The sequence below is a fragment of the Sapajus apella genome, unplaced genomic scaffold (genome assembly GCF_009761245.1).
Source record: "Sapajus apella isolate SASKATOON/1434 unplaced genomic scaffold, GSC_monkey_1.0 scaffold4, whole genome shotgun sequence".
In the NCBI taxonomy this organism is placed as follows: Eukaryota; Metazoa; Chordata; class Mammalia; order Primates; family Cebidae; genus Sapajus; species Sapajus apella.
In genome coordinates, this window is record NW_022436944.1 from 47,024,611 (window position 1) to 47,044,145 (window position 19,535).

General features: G+C 36.7%; 1 protein-coding gene across 10 annotated transcripts in view; it reads right to left on the reverse strand.

Moving 5' to 3' along the window:
• Positions 1-5,969: 5,969 nt before the first annotated feature.
• The window catches only part of NEK10 (NIMA related kinase 10), a 249,261-nt gene continuing 235,695 nt past the window's right edge, over positions 5,970-19,535 (reverse strand). For 9 of the 10 annotated variants that reach the window (XM_032268089.1, XM_032268083.1, XM_032268098.1 and 6 more), the window contains 4 exons: positions 14,809-14,917; positions 10,862-10,914; positions 10,724-10,779; positions 5,972-6,386 (listed from right to left, as the gene is read on the reverse strand). In XM_032268089.1, the coding sequence (XP_032123980.1) occupies positions 6,338-6,386; positions 10,724-10,779; positions 10,862-10,914; positions 14,809-14,917 (267 nt within the window). In that variant the 3' untranslated portion in view covers positions 5,972-6,337. Of the gene's footprint in view, positions 6,387-10,723; positions 10,780-10,861; positions 10,915-14,808; positions 14,918-19,535 lie in introns of all 10 variants that reach the window. The other variant, XM_032268066.1, reaches the window with a different exon arrangement.

Consider the following 19,535-nt stretch of genomic DNA (forward strand, 5'->3'; position numbering starts at 1 on the left):
AAAAATTATCTTCCAATAAAATTCAAAATACATTTTAGAATTATTTTAGAACTTTACTGTGCATATTTAATCATAGCAAAAATAAAAGCTGCCTGCATATCTTATATAAACCACTTATAGAGTCATTTCTTTTCTCTTCTGAGGATCTCCGACTTAGAGGTCATTTTAGAGTAGGTGTGCTCAGGAAGGAAGTGCGGCGGGGGTTTTAGAAAGACAGAAATCACGTGCAGAGGAGCACTTCCCTCCGCCTTCCACACGGCACACCATTAAAGAACTATGGAACATCCACTCCTTCTAATAACACAGCTCTGTGCAGAAAACCTTGTCTGTTACTTGAATAGGAATAGTGGGAGGGAAGGGGTGTCAGGGGTGAGACCTGCATAGGAGCGGTACTAGAACAATAAAAAAAAGGATGCTATGTTAGAGGCTGAGAGGAAAACAGCGCATTGAGGGCATTTTTGCTTCTGCGGGAACAGGCCCTTGTCTTGGATCCTGGGCTGTCCAGAAAAACAGAAGCTCCAGGCAACATGAGATTAGGGGTTTCTCTTTCTTTCAGAGGACAGCTCTGGTCTTTTTGATCCTCACAAACTCACCACTGGGAACAATGCATTAAAGGAAGTATTACAGTTTTGTTTTGACCCACTAAATGTCAGTCAGCAAAATGTACCCCAAATTTTTTCAAGTGATTTTTGTTTTTCAGTTTGGAAGAGTAAAATAATAGAATCTTTCCACAGCCTGATTATCAACTGGTTTGCCTGAAAACACTAAACTACCTTGCAATGTTTCTTTTCTAATTTAGCTGGTACAAGTATATTCAAATCTGCCTGCATTTATCCATCTAAGTTTCACATATACTTCTTGTAAAATTTGCACTGTCAGACAAAATGGGCCTGAGGCCATGGATGAAAGATGGGGAACATAACCCCAGGGGCAGAATCACACTCACTTAATGGCAGATTAAAGTGCTTGAGGAGTCTAATGTCTTTGGAATGCCTCCTAGGGACCCTTTCCTATGGATTCCACCAGCCAGCAGGTTATAAAGTGACTTGGGGGCCTTTTGATACTGTTCTGGGTGGTCAACTTGCTCGTGATGGTGCTTGGCTAAAAGTCCAATGATAGCTGCATGCTGGGGAAGAATATGGTCAGATGCCTCTGGGAAAGCCAGCAGCAGAAATCAATGAAGGCTCCGGAGCTACCCTTTGCCGTTGCTCACCCTCTAGTGAGTGGCAGCCTGCTGAGCGACCTGGGCACTAGGGAATCCCTTGCCTTCCTTTTGCCCTATGACTTTTCAAAGCGTAGGTTTTACTTGGAGATTGTTCGACCTCCGTGAAAGATCTAACTTTAATCTTTAGCAAGTCAAAGTTTCCCTTTGAGTATTTATGCTTATTAACTTTCTTTATATTTATATTTATACTTATTAATTTAAGTACTTATTAACCTCCATCAAAGTAAGGTTAGGTTCATGTAAATACTTCATATGTTTTGTCATGACATGAAGTATCCCTAAACCATCTCTATTTCTTCCAAAATTCACTGAAGTATGAGGCAAATACACAGAACATGAAGGGCAAGAGTTTTAGCTAAAATTTAATAGCCATTTACAAGTATTATATTCTATTTTAGAATCTTGACTCAAATGGCACTTGAAATGCAGAGCTAAATCATGGGTTAAGAATATCATTTTGTAAGTGACTTTCACAGTCTGACTTAAAGGTGCTAAGGCCTTAAAGCCGTGGTTCCTCTTGGTTTGTTATTTCTGGCACAAACTTCTCTCTGCATGTTTTATGGGACCAGTTTTTCACATGCTTGCAGAAACGTCAGCTAGTTTTTCATTTGTGAACTCACCATATCGATTCCAAGGATCCATCTGGATTTGTTGATTGTCAAAATGACAGTCGGCCATAATCCTCCATAAAGACAAAATTCTACCTTTGTTCAGAAGAAAGTAAGGTAAGCTATTTCCAAATGAAAACATTTAAACAGTCACATACTTCTGTTATCTCTACAGTAGCTGGGGCCAGTGCAAATCTTCACAGCACAAAAGGAGAGGAGAGAAAAAGGCAGTTTCTCATGTTTTGAGGAATAACATTCAGTTTTGAATTAGGACTACAGTTAACTTATTTTTAGGATAAAGCAATGATCTGTATCTTAAATTTTTTACATTATTAGGCAATTGTTATATACATGCAATAAAGCATCTGGTATATCTCACATAGCAAATATGTAGCTGTGATTTTAGGGTATGTGATCTTCATTTTTAAAACAACTGTTGCCCATGGACTCAAAAAATATGTAAATTGGCAATATCCCTTAGTCACCCCATAAAAATCATAAAATCTTTCCTGTCCCTCTTGCAAATCTCAAAACAACATCACAGCAAGACTATAATCAACCACAACAGTCATATTTACAATATGCAATTTACTGTAATGACACACATATGAATTCCTTTATCACAAAGTTGTTTCCCTGAGACATTTGTGTCTTCCTATCAATATGAAAAACAGCATTCAGGGGTAAGCATACTGTTAGCAGCACATTTCAACTGAAAAAATAATCTACTCAAAGCCATCAATCCCCCAAAAAGGATAATTAATATAATTTGAAAGATATCATAAAAGTATATATGAAATTCATTTATCACATTTAGTTGTTGAACATGAAGAATTTTATATTGGGACAGAATTTCGCCCAGGGAGTCAATGTCAATATACGGAAGCATTAAGCTTCCCTTGTGTTGGAGCCCTTCATGGCTGTATCTCCAGGATGCTGAGAAGCTGTTTCAAATTCACACCTTCATATTGCCTCTCCAAATGATTTCAGTGCTCATGAAAACCATCATCGAAAAAGTAAAAGGCAAACGATAAAAGTTCCTTAGAAAGAAGTTTTTCCTGCCTTCAGATTGAACCTAAATTCATTTCTAAAGGAACCCGGCATATTGACTGTGCATGATTCCTCACCACTTCAACAAAAGAAAAAAATAGCAATACATACATGTTATAATACATTAAATCAAAAAGAAGAATGAGGGTTCTATGCATATTAATACTGATAAAATTTACTAGCCAATATTACAGTCTTCACACATCTTAAAAGCGAGTGATTAATGATATTTCTGGAATTACACATAACCAGTCCTATATTTGTTTTTGGATATCAAAATTCATAGGATTTAATGAGTCATAGATGCTACCTATATGAGGACCTTAACTCTTAATCAATTATATCATTTGAGTAAATTTCAAAACAGTGTTTCTTAATTGTGTTCTGCTTTAGAATGCCGAAACAATCTGTGAACACTGCCTGATGCCACACAAATGTCCACAATAAACAAGCAGCATTTCTCTAGGTTTCTGAAATTCATCCACAAGCAATGGGTCCAAGTATCCATGTTACTATTCCCTGAAAGTCTCCATTTAAAGACCACATGCCTGGAGGAAGACAAAGTTAACAACAAGCAAGCAAATATTCCTGCTGCACTTGCTTCCCTGAGAATGAAACATTCTGCTTTTAAAAAGCAAATTAAGGTTTCAAGTACACATAATTCAGAAAGAGCTGGTGGATCGAAACATAATTAACAGAAGCATTTGCGTTGCAGAAGTAATCTGAAAAGACTGATTCATATTCTATTCCATACAAATATTCAGTTACGGAAATTAGGTGCATTCACGGGGATTCATTGCACAACAAATCATTAAAAATTATACAAGAGAAAAGGAAAAAATATATAAATGCAATCAAGAAAAGATTAGGAGGCCTATTAAGTTCATATAACAACTCCTTTGCATTAGTAGACGATTTGAAGAATCAAAACAAAATGATCATTCTTGGTCATGAGGGGTGGTGCTCCATATTTGAGTTAGAAAGAATTCTGAAAAGTTAACTTAACTGTTGGGATGTGAGTCTATGTACAAAATGGTACTTTTGCCAGAGCCTGACTTTCTCCTAAAGACACAGGAAAATGCAGACTCAGTGATTGTGATAGTTTATGGAGAATTCAAATGGGTCACATTCATACTTTTAGCAAAACAATACATCTATCTGCATAGAGTTGATGGACCTGAAGCTGCTCTTGGAAAGTTCTGCTTACTTATATTAACTTTCACTGACTTCTAGCATAATAAATGCCAATTCCTATCGTCTAAAAGAGTTATATGGCATGGCTGGGCACAGTGGCTCACATCTCTAATCCCAGCACTTTGGGAGGCCGAGGCAGGCAGGTCACCTGAGGTCAGGGGTTTGAGACAAGCCTGGCCAATGTGGTGAAACTCCATCTCTACTAAAAATACAAAAATTAGCTGGTCATGGTAGCATATGCCTGTAATCCCAGCTACTCAGGAGGCCGAGGTATGATAATCGCTTGAACCTAGGAGGCAGAGGTTGCAGTGAGCTGAGATCGTGCCATTGTACTCCAGCCTGGGTGACAAGAGTGAGACTCTGTCAAAAAAAAAAAAAAAGTTAGATGAAAACATTTTGCTCACTTTCCGGTCAATAAGGCCAACTATATGCATTTTAAAACACCTTCAAGTAGACCATTTACCTTCTCTTATCACGGTATGCCTTTGGAATACTATTCTTTCCTAAATTCTGTTTACTATATATTACCATTTAGGAAAGAACTTGATTTCAAACTCACTCCACAATTAGAACATGTGCCCCTCTAGGCCTGTGCTTCCTGCTTGAAGAAGAAATGTGTCCCTTCCATACATTGAAAGATATAAAGAATTATAATGTAGGTTAAAATTAAGTTAGAAGAAATAAACTTTTGCCTGGGTAAATCAACAATATCATAGCATTTTGATTTTGTTTGTGAATTTCACATATGGATAGAACTGATTTGAAGGCTGAAACTGAAATTTTCATTACTGTGTTTGCATCTATTATCTTACATTACAGTGTATCTGTAATTATTAATTTTGCTTAAAAAAAGAAAGATCCATTGACAATCTTCAAAAGCATTAGTGTATGATTAAAGGGAGTTTGGATATAATTTAAGTATTAAATATGCTCATTTAAAAAACAGTGTAGATTTTCATACTATACAGAAAGAAGATTATGGTGTTTCCACCACTGTAAATATATTGAACTAAAATCTATTCAATCATACTAAATAAATCAACGTAAACAAAGATGACAAAACTCCATAAGAAGTAAATAATAAGTATAATTTTAACTCTTAGTTTACTAATTATATAGAATAAATTGCTCTTTAAGTAGCTAGAAGTGCAGTCAGATTTGGCAATGAGGGCATATCTTGACATTACACCAGAGGTTTAAGAAGCCGATTGAAGAGAAGGAGTTTAAGTCCAATGAGAATGTAGCAGATATTCATCATAATTCTCCCTACATAAAGGATGACCCACAGTTTGGCATTCTGATTTCTCTTTCTTTGCGCTGTCTCAATGAGTAAAAAAGGGATTTAACTTATTTACATTTCAAATGCCTAAACAATAAGAATTCATAAACAATTTAGGTAATTGTAATATGGAGGGACTTACGATGAGGACTATTGCATCTCTTTCATAGATTCTATGAACTCTTCAAAGTGCTCTAAAAATACTATTAGTTTGATTAGCAGCAAAGCGTTAGTCTAATCAAAACCTCTCTCCTTCCCCCTATAGGTGTACATATACACACACTGCACAGCAATATATTCTATTAGTCTAACTTAAATCTGACAATTTGACAGTTACTCCCAGAGGCTGTGCAAGGTCACAAATACTGTCTACACTGTATCACAGTTCAAGACCACTAACACCCAAGTGGTTAAGAGAGAAGCAATCTGTCCATTAAAAAAAATTCAATCACAGGTTTTGAATTTCTTTAAAGACAAAAATGGAGGATACAGTGAACCACCCAATATATTATTCTGAGTACTGTAACTGTCTTTATCTAAAACAATTTTTTACATATAGAAGGCTAGATGCCTTTAATTATACTTTCAGCAATTATGAGAATCAAATGTGCCTCCTTTGAAAAATATGACAATTTGTTTTAATGTGGAGGAAAATTCTGTAAGAGAGCTTTTTTGTTTTCGGTTTTGGTTTTTTGTTCCCCCCATAGATGAATTTTGCAGCATTTTTTCCCAGCAGCACACTGACAGCTCTGACATCCTGTATATAATGTGTTCTGGCAATGAAGCCCTCAAGCACGGCAGCTGTCATACACTCTAGCACAGGACCCCCAGAAAACAAGTCCTGAAGGCTCCATGGCATCTTGGTCTTTCCTCTTCCACACCCTCTGGCAGCACCCAATCCTTGGGCATCTTGCAGTAGTAGCTGAAGTTCAGAACTTGAACTTCACTGAGAAAACCAAGTCCACTCAAAATGCAGCATTTTCATCTTTTGGTTGGGTGATTCTTGGTCCCCCATGGATAGGAATGATACCTATAAGATTCAGAAGTGGAAAGAATTCTCTATACAGTTACAAATATTTTAGTTCACATGGTTCAATTTCAAAAACTGGGGCTCAGGCATGTAAGTTAATAAAACACAGAAAATAAAAAAGATTATTTTTGTTAGGATGGGGACATTTTTAGAAAGCTGCCTTTGGCTGAAGTCTAGTGCTAACAAGTCCTTTCTCAAATTATGAAGTCAATAGGAACTGATAATACTTTGTAGTAGAAAAACAAATATTCATTCAAAGTAGCTTATACATTTGAATACCTGTGTAGATTGAAATAACCATTTTACATGCTTATCAGTCAATTGGGGAAATAAAGCAATTCAAATTGATTCAATGCAGATTTCTTGTTATCTTGTATATTATTTCTTAACACACATTTTATGATTAAAAATAAAATACTAATGTATATCCATAAGCGTATTCATAAAAATGATATGCTCATGTTTATTCATGACTCAAATGATTTCATCCTCACAAACAACAATGATAAAATTAAGACATATTAAGTTACATCATTCTGGTAAGCAAGCTAAATGCTTATGTGTGTAAAATGTAATTTATCATACAACCATGCCAATAATCAAGAATAGAGTCTGCTTTGGGAACCGTTATGAGGATGGCCAAGCCTTTTGACCTTCTTAATCTTCTTTATACAGCTTTCTTCCTTCCAACTCAGTCCTAGTTCCCTTTTTCCCAAAAGCCCAGAAATGAGAAAAACCCCACATTGGTCAGAGATCCTTGCTACTATTTCTGTTCCTGTTAACCATTTTCTTTTCCTAATGCAGCATTTTATGCCTGAGACATTCTACCTAACTGTCCAAGCAGTCTCCCCACGATTTAAACAGTTGCGGAAATCTTCCTCAAAGATAGCTAACAGATAGATAATGGCTTTATCCTGGGACTTCCAGTCTGAAAATGACACCTCTCTATTCTCTTCCTTAACTAAATATAAACCCTACAATTTAAGCCAAAAACATACCTTATCTTGAATGAATGCTTTAGTGACTGGCTAGATGACGTATGTACTACTCAAACTGACAGTCTTATTGTAAACTTGAATAATATAGGAATTATGTATATAACTTTCTCTGGATGGTGCTTAATTCATTTAAGAACAAATTCTACAATGATGATGATGACAGTTAAGAGGAGGACCATGTCAATGAGAACAAAAGAGATCTGGGTAGACCCTGGTGAAGGAGTGAAAATAGCGTTTCCCATTTCCAACCACAAAGCTTTTCTCAGCTGTGTTCCATGTAAAGAATGAGGAAAACACTGAGGTCAACCAACAAGGTCAACAGACTTCTCTCCTCTGCAGTACATCTCGGAGTCTTTAATATAGTAATAGGTGTCAACATTCTCCAAAAATGGAAAATTGTACATTCTGAGTTTCCCAGATATGTGTGGTCATGAAACTTCATTTTTCAGAGAGTATCTATTGACATCTTTGATAATATTGGCCATTCTATGAAACCAATTGGGAAAAAATGCACTCTACTAATTTTAAATACTGATTCTACATACCTCTGCATTTAGCACCCCCCATCCTTTGACTGTGGCAAAAAGCATGATGGTACCAGCTATTCTGATTTGTACTTGGAGTTATGTGTTATGTCCAGTGTGTGGATTATTAGGTGCTTCTAATTTAAGCCTGACTTATTTCTTCGGAATTATTTTGGAACACTAATAAACAGTGGCTTTAGGCACAAACAAGGGTTCTTTTTACAAGCAAATTGTGGAGAGTTTTTCTCCAGAGATATGTTCTATCACTGCTATTAGAAGCCAAAAAGGGAATACCATGGATACATGGATTTTTAAATGTGATTCATTTTAATTTGGAGCACTCTAAGGAAATTTAATGTCATATTCAACTTATATTGCTTCAACTTGATAGTTATATAATACCTTCATATTCTATTCCACTTACAAATATTACTGAATAGTTTTTTTGCCTTTGTTATAAGGCATCTTATTATCTGTTTATCATAATAAGGAAATTTGCAATGTCTTCTAATAAAGGTGTATGTCTTTGGAACTAGATCTGTTTAAAACCTAATGAAAGCAGAATTTAAAAAGAATAATGATAAATTCCAAAATAAGACTTGAATATTTTTAATAAATAAAAAATGAAAGTTCTTGTAAGAGCTTCCTTAAGTTCTTTGCACATTTAGTTTTCCTTGATATTTAGATGATTTTCTGCAAAAAAAATATGAACACATTCATTGCCCATGGTATCAAGTCTCTGAGGAAATGCAGATAAAATGAAATGCCCCACTACAAGCCAAGGGCATTGAAATAACAAGGCTCAGAGTTAAAAACAGAAATATTCATACTATCCATGAAAGGCTGGATATACTCAGCCCTTGAATAGAAAAAGAAAATTCAAAAGTCTCTCCAGGGATGGTGGGAGGAGAGTAGTTGTGGAGATGGTTATTTCTATTAATGATGTATCTTTGGAAAATGAGAATTACTCATCATTCCTTTGCAGTTACAAATCACAACAGAACTAAATTTATAAAGGTAGTATTTTGAGACTCTGTTATCAAGCCCAAAGAGCAAGTACTTGAATAATTTTATTTGTGATTCATAAGAAAAGCTCTTTGAAATGGAAGAAGAAGAAACAAAAAAAAAAAAGGAGAAGAAACACTGGAGACTGAACTAACCTTAAAGAATCTAATTTCTAGACCTTAACAGGATGTTCTTGAGCCCTCTTTCTCTTTCCATTGTTACTAGTCATCTTTGGTGAAGACTTCTGGAATAATTTAAAGTGTTCACAAAATAGCTTCAATAATTGAAAAGGAAGGCAGCTCCTCCAGACATAAAAGACCACTTTGGGAGAATATACCCTGATGGACTATGCCTCCTAAAACAACTGTGGCTCATAGAGAGTGTGTATATGGATACTTGCAATCAATATGATGACTCAGCTATGAGTATCTCCTTAGTTAAGTCAAGAGAAAACTCCTGTGTAGCAGGCGCTGTAAATGCCCATGCCCGCTATCTATTCCACTTCAAAGTATGCTGGTGGATTTCTACCTGCCAATACATAAAGAAATTCAATTTTTTTTAAAAAAATCTGCATTTCTTTTCCTGAGGATTTCTCTGACCCCTGGAATCTCCTTTGTTCATATTTACAAAAGGCCAGAAAAAACAGAGAATTAACACTTCCTAGGGAAAGGCCTTAAACAATGACTGATGGAGATTGGAGGATAAATACCCAAGCTCCCTCACTCTTTGTGTGGGATGACTGAGGTACACGTTGTACACCAGCTTTTAGACTTCCCCAGTGGGATCAGGCTCCAATCACCTACAGTGCTAATTTGCTTGATTATGAAAACTTTCTTGAATAACTTCTTAGTAAACTAATTGTACTCAAATTGTTGTGCCAACGTTATATCCAAAAGTAAAATAATAGAAATTGATGCGATTGATAAAATAACATATATTCTTAGGACACCAATAATAGCTTTATTGGAAGATAACATATAGCTGCAGTAAATGGAGGTTTTTATTTAGGGTAAGCAAATGGTAACACATAATAGCAAAGTCTATTCTTCACGAATATATCTTACACTAACAAGAAATGATTCTTTGTTCTGTTGCACTTTGTCCCTAGCCTTCTGTGCAAATAATGGGTAGATTTAAGTGATAGGAGTGACTTTTCAGCTCTTTTAGAATGAGACAAACAAATACTTGATTTTTTTTTTTTTTTTTTTTAGACGGAATCTCACTCTGTTGCCCAGGCTGGAGTGCAGTGGTGCGATCTTGGCTCATGCAACCTACGCCTCCCGGGTTCAAGCAATTCTCTTGTCTTAGCCTCCCGAGTAGCTGAAACCACAGGCACCCGCCACCATGCCCAGCTAATTTTTGTATTTTTAGTAGAGATGGGGTTTCAACATATTGGTCAGGCTGCTCTTGAACTTCTGATCTCAGGTGATCTACCTGCCTCAGCCTCCCAAAGTTCAGGGATTACAGGTGTGAGTCACTGCGCCTGGCCCAAATAGTTGATTTTTTAAAAATCAATCTAGAAATGCTTTTCCATTTACTTATGTTTATTATTTTTTATGGGAGTAAATTACTACTAAGCAATCACCCTTTTTGTTTCAACTGAGAACACAGCAACTGTGCCCACACAAAAGATAGGCACATATATTCTACCTGTAGATGTATCTAGTCTAAGCAAAGATATTTTATAAAAGTGTTTAAGATAAAATTTAAAGGAAAAAAAACCCTCTGGAATCAAGGATAGAGAAATTAGATCTAATATCTGATGACTTCAATTTGTCTTTCGCAATTGAAAGCAAATTCCAGATCTTACCTGTTAGATGTAAAATTGTAATAGCCACTTTCCTCAAGGACTTCTTCAATCACAGTCTAAAATTTTTAAAAAAATCAGATTAGTATTGAATTAAAAGCAACAAAATAAAATCATTCAGAGACACTATAAAAACCTTACCTGCATCTGTTCATATGTTATTCCTTCCTCCAAATCAAAGCTGGTAGGTAGACCTGAAAAATATAAATTATGGAAAGTCTGACATTAGGGTTCACATTTTCTCAGTTATTCTTTATTGGCAATTATGACTTCAACCACAGGGCAATTCCACCATCAATTTCTTAATGATAAAGATGGAACAAGCATATTCCAAAGCATCTTGGCTTTGAATATTCAAACATTTTGTTTTCCTGTCTTTAATAACAGGCTGCCTTCGGCAAGGCCATCATAAAATGATATGTGAAGCTTAAGGAGCATTGCTCATAGTGGCCAATTAAGTTAGAGGGGTGTGTGTGTGTGTGTGTGTGTGTGTGTGTGTTAAGGGCAAGTGAGGGTGATTCCAAATGCAAATTACCTTAGGGGTGTTTTCTGATTAAGAAACTTTCCTCAATACACAGTCAACAAGAATAAATATAAGCTAGAAAGAAAATTGGTTCTTACAAAGAGGCAGATATAAATGTGAAAGACAACAAAGATCTGACCCTTTCATATGGCTGCCTAGAGGGAAAAATATATTTATTGTCAGAAGACTTTTTAAATGTTTATTATCATCATGATCTTGTAGAGATAGGGTCTCTCTATGTTGCCTAGGTTAGTCTTGAATTCCTGAGCTCAAGGCATCCTCTCACATGTGCCACCATCCAGGGCTAGATTTTTTTTTACATTTAATTTGATTTAATTTTAAGTTCTAGGATACATGTGCAGGATGTGCAGGTTTGTAATATAGGTAAACATGTGCCATGGTGGTTTGCTGCAGCTGTCAACTCGTTAGCTAGGTATTAGTCCACATGCATTAGCTATTTATCCTGATGCTCTCCCTCCCCTCACCCACCCCACCACCCCAACAGGCCACAGTATGTGTTGTTCCCCTCTCCGTGTCCATGTGTTCTCATTGTTCAGCTCCCACTTATAAATCAGGACATTCAGTGTTTGGTTTTCTGTTCCTGTGTTAGTTTGCTGAGAATAATGGCTCCCAGATCCATCCATGTCCCTGCAAAGGACATGATCTCATTCCTCTTTACAGCTGCAGGGTATTCCGTGGTGTATATGTACCACATTTTCTTTTTTTTTTTTTGAGACGGAGTTTCGCTCTTGTTACCCAGGCTGGAGTGCAATGGCGCGATCTCGGCTCACCGCAACCTCCGCCTCCTGGGTTCAGGCAATTCTCCTGCCTCAGCCTCCTGAGTAGCTCGGATTACAGGCACGTGCCACCATGCCCAGGTAATTTTTTGTATTTTTAGTAGAGACGGGGTTTCACCGTGTTGACCAGGATGGTCTTGATCTCTTGACCTCGTGATCCACCCGCCTTGGCCTCCCAAAGTGCTGGGATTACAGTCTTGAGCCACCGCGCCTGGCGTCCACATTTTCTTTATCCAGCCTATCATTGATAGGCATTTGGGTTGATTCCACGTCTTTGCTGATTCCAGCACTTTGTGAATAGTACGGTAATAAATGTATGTGCGCATGTATCTTTATAACAGAATGATTTATGTTCCTTTGGGTATATACCCAGGAGTGGGATTGCTCAGTCAAATGGTGTTTCTGGTTCTAGGTCTTTGAGGAATCACCACACTGTCTTCCACAATAGTTGAACTAATTTACATTCCCAGCAACAGTGTAAAAGCATTCCTATTTCTCCACAGCCTCACCAGCATCTGTTGTTTCTTGACATTTAAATAATTGCCATTCTGACTGGCATGCGTTGGTATCCCACTGTGGTTTTGATTTGCATTTCTCTAATGATCAGTGATACTGAGTTTTTTATCATATGTTTGCTGGCTGCATAAATGTCTTCTTTTGAGTAATGTCTGTTCATGTCCTTTGCCTGCTTTTTAATGGAGTTGCTTTTTTCTTGTAAATTTAAGTTCCTTGCAGATTCTGGTTATTAGACCCTTGTCAGATGGATAGATTGCAATTTTCTACCATTCTGTAGGTTGCCTGTCCACTCTGATGATAGTTTCTTTTGCTGTGCAGAAGCTCTTTAGTTTAATTAGGTCCCATTTGTAAACTTTTGCTTTTGTTGTACTTGCTTTTGACATTTTCACCATGAAATCTTTGCCCATGCCTATGTTCTGAATGGTACTGCCTACATTTTCTTCTAGGATTTTTATAATTCTGGGTTTTACATTTAAGCCTTTAATCCGTCTTGAATTAATTTTTGTATAAAGTGTAAGGAAGAGGTCCAGTTTCAATTTTCTGCATATGGCTAGCCAGTTCTCCCAGCACCTTTTGTTAAATAAGAAATCCTTTCCTCATTGCTTGTTTTTGTAAGGTTTGTCAAACATCAGACGGTTCCAGATATATGGTCCTATTTCTGAGTTCTCTATTCTGTTCCATTGTTCTGTGTGTTTGTTTTTGTACCAGTCCATGCTGTTTTGGTTACTGTAGCCTTGCACTATAGTTTGAAGTCAGATAACATGATACCTCCAGCTTTGTACTTTTTGCTTAGCATTGTCTTGCTGGACAGATTTTATGATGGTTGATCAGAATGTGGTATACTGGCACCTTAACCCAGTCCAATGCCACCTAAAGCAGTGTTAACCAGCTTTCACTTAAACCAATCAACAGTGACATGTAGAGCCCCAGGAGCTCTCTGCCACTTCAAATAGAGAAGAGAGAATGGGTTTAGGGTTAGGGAGAGACATGAAAATGTAAGTACTGGTGGCTCATTTTTAAAGGCATTCTTTACAATACTGGCAGGCTCTGCCATTTTTGCTTTTGCCCAGGCTGCTGTGACATGGGACAAGCCTGGTCAGCTCTAGGTTGGGGCATCCAGCTGCCCTGGGAGGAGTTTGTCAAATCATCCGCAGGTTTTTGAGAGACTTCTATCAAAGTTCTTCATTTCATCAGAGTTTCTACAATAAGGAGACGTTTGGCCTGCAGATAAACTTACCTGCCTTGGAGATGTTTTTAAAAGCAAATGACTTTAAACATTTTATCTTGGATTTCCCAGGTATTATTTTAAACACAATTCTGCATATATAGGGGTTAGCTCTATTCCAGAAGACCAAGGGAAATTCTGTCAATTAATTCATGAAATAATTCATTCAGTCAACAACAAAAGTCAGCAATTTTTTCCAGGCTAAAGAGATGGCAAGTCTTCATTTAACTGAAAAATCTTCACTTCTATCCACTCTTCCAAGTGACACAGCTACAGTTTATAAAGGTTCAAAAATTATTTAGGAGTACTGAAAGCTCAGAGCAGCTTGAAAGCTTCCTTTTAGAATTCAGAAATGGCAAGAAGAGTTCAGTTATGCTGAGCCCCTACTGATAGGCACGTTTTAGTTTACTTTAATTCTCACTATAGCTTTATCATGCAAGTGTTTATCCCCATTTTACAGGCAAGGAAACTGGGGTTCAGAGAGGTTAAATAATTGTCCATGGTCAGCTACTAAATGGTTTAGCTGAAGTTTGAGTCTAGGCATCCAGGTTTCCAGAATGTATACCTTTAAATCCCTATGCTACACTGACTCCCAATGTGAATTTTATGTAAAAGAGAAAAAAAAAATTAAACGTGTCTAATGTGGAGTCTTCAGGTGACTTTCAAGGTTTCTGTATTTTGAATATTTAAACTCTTTATTTCTGCCCTTTATCTCCCTACATGCTTTAGGGCATTTGATTTCCCATCATCAGATAAGCAAAAAGAAATAAAAGGAAATACAACTCACCCACACAGATTCTGCTGTTTGTTTATAATATTAATAAATGATCAAGGAAGCTGCCACACTGGGTAAGATAAATCTCAGGGAATTTCTAGATTCCTACCATATGTGACTTCCAACTATTGCCATAAATAATCAAAATAAGCTCTATTTTAAAAAATTGAAGATAATCTTTTAGAAACAGCTGGTGATCCAAACAATATATTTCTTCATGAAAGCCACATTACCCATGCTGATTATCATTACCTGTTGGGTCATTTGGGGACAGGCTGTTTCTACCGGATGAATGATGTAAAAAATGGTAATCTGCTGTAAAAAAGTTGGGCTCAATCGGTTCTGGAGATCCCTGGGATAACTGAAACAGAAAAAGCAAAAGCACATCTTATTTTACACTCAGAAGGAATGACAGGAGACCTCTGTGTGGAGTTTTTCATTTCCCTATGTCTCTGCACAGAAAATTTAGTGTTCTGTGGTTTTCAATCCCTTGTAAATAGATAAAGAAATAATCTTCCTCTTTCCAAAAGAACTTATAAATTGGATGCAGCAAAATTACAGTGAAAGCAAGTCAGACAATTCTCTGGTCATATGAAAGAATATACTTTATGGACTTATGAGAGCAAAAAATAAATATAAAACTGCTGGTGCGAACCTGGAACATCAAGATGTTATTTTTATCAGGTTTAGGAGGAATGAACTCCAATTATTCAACAGAACAATACATTTAGCCCAAATCACTATTCTTTTTCATGTATCTGCTTTGAATTATTTCTTCTTGTTTGACCAAGGCAAGAAAAGTTTCTTTTTTTTTTTTTTTAGACAAGAGCCTTGCTCTGTCATCCAGGCTGGAGTGCAGTGGCACGATCTTAGCTTACTGTAATCTCCTCCTCACAGGCTCAAGCAATTCTCCTGCCTCAGCCTCCTGAGTAGCTGGGCTTATAGGCATCTACCACCATGCCCAGCTAATTTTTGTACTTGTTTAGTAGAGGTGGGGTTTCACCATGTTGGCCAGGCTGGTCTTGAACTCCTGACCTCAGGTGATCTGCCTGCCTCAGCCTCCCAAAGTGCTGGAATTGCAGGCATGAGCCACCATGCCTGGCCAAATAAGTTTCTTAATACATTTTTCTAAATTACTATTAATTAATTTTAATCTCCAAATATTAAGTCCCAGCACTCTGAAGGAAAGACCAATTTACCAAATGACAGCATTTATTAAAGTTTCAATCATTTAATGCCTTTCTATAAAGCTGAATTTTTAAAGTGGAATTTTAGACTATAAATATTTTTCAACCTCCTTTCACTTTAATTCCAATCGTCACTTGGGCTGGCCAAGTTTTAGAGCCTAAGATACTTTTAAAATATAAATTCATAATAATAAATCAGAAACAAATGGCACAATTTGTACTATGCAATAGTAGTTAGCTTGGATTCATATACTTTGTTTATGAGTTAAAATACATCATTGTTCAATCACTTGAGAAAACTATTTGGCAATACACACTACAATTTAATAATATATACCTACCCTATGACCCAGCAGTACCACTCTTAAGGATTTATATGACAGAAATAAGTACATATGTCCATCAAAAGACATGTATAAGAATGCTAATAGTATCTTTTTTTTTAATAACTAATAACTGGAAAAAAAACAATTAACCATGGCGAAAAGAATCAATAGATATATATCATGGGGTGTTGATATGATGGAATTCTGCAAAGCAACAGAAAAGAACAAACTATGGATACTCATAGCAACATGGTTAGTGTTGGACAAAATAAGCCAGAAACAAAATAATACATAGCATATGACTTCATTCATGTACATTTTCATAATCAGTGATGTGGTTTAGCTGTGTCCTCACCCAAATCTCATCTTGAATTGTAACTCCCACAATTCCCATGTGTCATGGGAGGAACCTGGAGGAAGGTAATTAAATCATAGGGGTGGGTCTTTCCTGTGTTATTCTCATGATAGGGAAAAAGTCTCACAAGATCTGATAGCTTTAAAAATGGGAGTTTTCCTGCACAAGCTCTCTCTTTTTGCCTGCTCCCATCCATGTAAGACGTGCCTTGCTCCTCCTTGCCTTCTGCCATGATTGTGAGGCTTCCCCAGCCACGTAGGAAAGTAAGTTCAATTAAACCTCTTTCTTTTTAAATTGCCCAGTCTAGGGTATGTTTTTATCAGCAGTATCAAAATAGACTAATACAATCAGACAAAACTGATCAAGGATAACAGAAATCAGGTAATGATTACATTGTGGCAGGAGATGTAATATGGCCAAGAAAAGGCACAAAGGGGTCTCCTGCAAAGCTAGAAATATTCTATATATTGATGTGGGTGGTGGTCATATGAGTGAAAATGTGTTCTTAAAACTTCATGAGGCTGTATATGTACCTCATTGTATTCATTATGCATTTATACCTTAAAATATTTTATATTAGCAATTAAAAATTAATTTTCCCATCAATATACTTTGGATATTATAAATACAAATCATCTATAAGTTTCCCAGTCTCTATGTTGACAAATACCTACTACACTCTAGGAGAAAATTATGGTTACATCCATTTTTATCAGTGATAAATGATAATTGATAACTGAGGTAATTGGATCATGGGGATGGTTTCTTCCATGCTTTTCTAGTGATAGTGTAAGAGCCTCATGAGATCTGACCAGTTTTATAAGTGTCTGCCATTTCCCCTGCTGGCACTCATTCTCTCTCCTGCCTCCCTGTGAAGAAGTACCTTCCACCATGATTGTAAGTTTCCTGAGGCCTCCCCAGCCATATGGAACTGTGAGTCAATTAAACCTATTTTCTTTATAAATGACCCAGTCTTTGGCATTTCTTCATGCAGTGTGAGAATGAAATAATGTACAACCCATCTGTAATATGACAAGATTGTAAGATTATAAATACTGTAATACAGGAGGCTGTGATACTCACACACTTAATAACTTTCTCATCTGTGTTGTAGGGTATCACAGAGGTAGCCCTGAGCATTCTGTATTTCTCATACACCAACTTGTAGGCTGCTACGACTAAGTTTTTAATGTCTTGTGATGCTGAAAATGATTTCCTGGTATTACCTTTCAAATGATTTCAGATGGAATTTTTAATATGGTTTAGCATAGGAGTAACTGACTGCCTGAAATAATCATCCTAATTATAAAAAGCTTATTTAATTATTAAGTTTATACCTTGGAATTCTAAAGATTTTACAGACAGAAAGATATTTAAAGCCTGAAAGAAAATTATGTGAATTGTGCCTTAGAGAGGTCAAGACTGCCATTTTAAGATGACAAGGACAAGTCCTTTTCATTGATCTCAAACCTTGAAGAAAAGAGTTTTCGAGATTTCTAGTGTTTATGTCACATTAGCACTCCCATTGAGCTTAAGAAACGGAAATTCTTAGAGAGATCCACAGGTGAATGAAAGCAAGGACTAAAATTCATTTTGTGTTGAATCCCAGATACACTGACTTTCATTCTAGGAACTTCCCAGAACTACTTTTTGCAGTTTCCAGATGTACCCATTGTTTTGGCAAACATTTTTTTGCCCCTTAGTATATATTGGACAGAATGGTTTATGATCTGAGCAGGATGCAGAAATGATCTGGCCTCTGTGAGACTTGCAAGCTGACTAGGAAAACAGGATAATGATGTGAAACAATAGGGTGATACCATAAATCGTGAAATGTGAAATCAAATGGTGATGTGTACACTTACAAAAAGGAGGGTCCTTCATGAAGACTAATGTGGTTTTTTAGAGGCTCTGTAGTAGAAACACTGGAGCTGATCTTTGAAGGATAGATTTAGGTAAATCATAGGAATCAAAGTAGACATTCCAGGGATGAGGAACTTGGGGGTAAAGGTTGGGCATTGCATATCAATGAGAAAATAATGAAAGGGATATGTCATGATTCCATGTTATGGAGATACAGGCATTCAGTATAAAATGAGGAAAACAAGTTTCATTCATTAATTCAGTATTTTTAATCAATTATTATGTGGCAAACACAGATCCAAACAATGAAAAAAAAAACCCACTAATGGCCAAAAATTATACTCTTGGAGTTTGCTAACTACTTAAAGAGAAATATGTCTGTGAAATATTCAGCTACATACATGTAAAATTGCAACTGTACTAAATGCACTGAAAGATAGGTATGTGCTTTTAGGAGGTAGCAGATAGATTTGACTTAGCCAGCAAAGGCTTCCATGAGAAAGTGACATGTATGTCAAGAGCTGAAATAATGTAACAATGAATGGATGGGGTGAGAAGAACATTACAGGGAGAGAAAAAAGCATGTACAAGGCTATGAAGGAAGCAGCATGCTAGATAAACAAATTTTAGAAAGGGCCTGGTGGCTGGCGTGGAGACAGCAAGAGGCAAGAATGGCACAAGATGAGGGTGAACAGAGGGGCAGGGATGGACCTGATTTTGGCATTTTATACTGAGTTCCCTGAAGGATTTTCTGTGGTGCATGTGTGTACAAGCGTGACATGATCTGTTTTGAAAGGTTCTTCCTGGATGTAACACACAAAACAGTTTGAGTGGGGTTGGGGACATCAGGGTGAATGCAGACAGACGATGAAGAGGCTCCTACATGTAAGGGAGGCCTGGAAAGCTGGATCCCAGAGTTTAGATGACAAGATAGGAAACCGGAATCTACTAAGGTTTTTGAGCATGCTAATTAAAAAAACAGATGCTTAATAACCAACTATTGGTCTGACAAGACAGACTGGAGAACAAGAAGATCAGCCAAGAAGCTGTGAAACTAATGCAAGAGAGAAGGGCCAAGAGCTTAGGCTAGATGGCAACCAAAGGAAGGAACAGATATGGAAGATGGAACATTCATGTTTAACAACAACAGTAGCACTAATTGCCATGCATTGAAAACTTACAACATTCTAGACATAATACTAGATATTCTATTTGATTCTTACAACTACCCTCTAAGGCAAGTGTTAT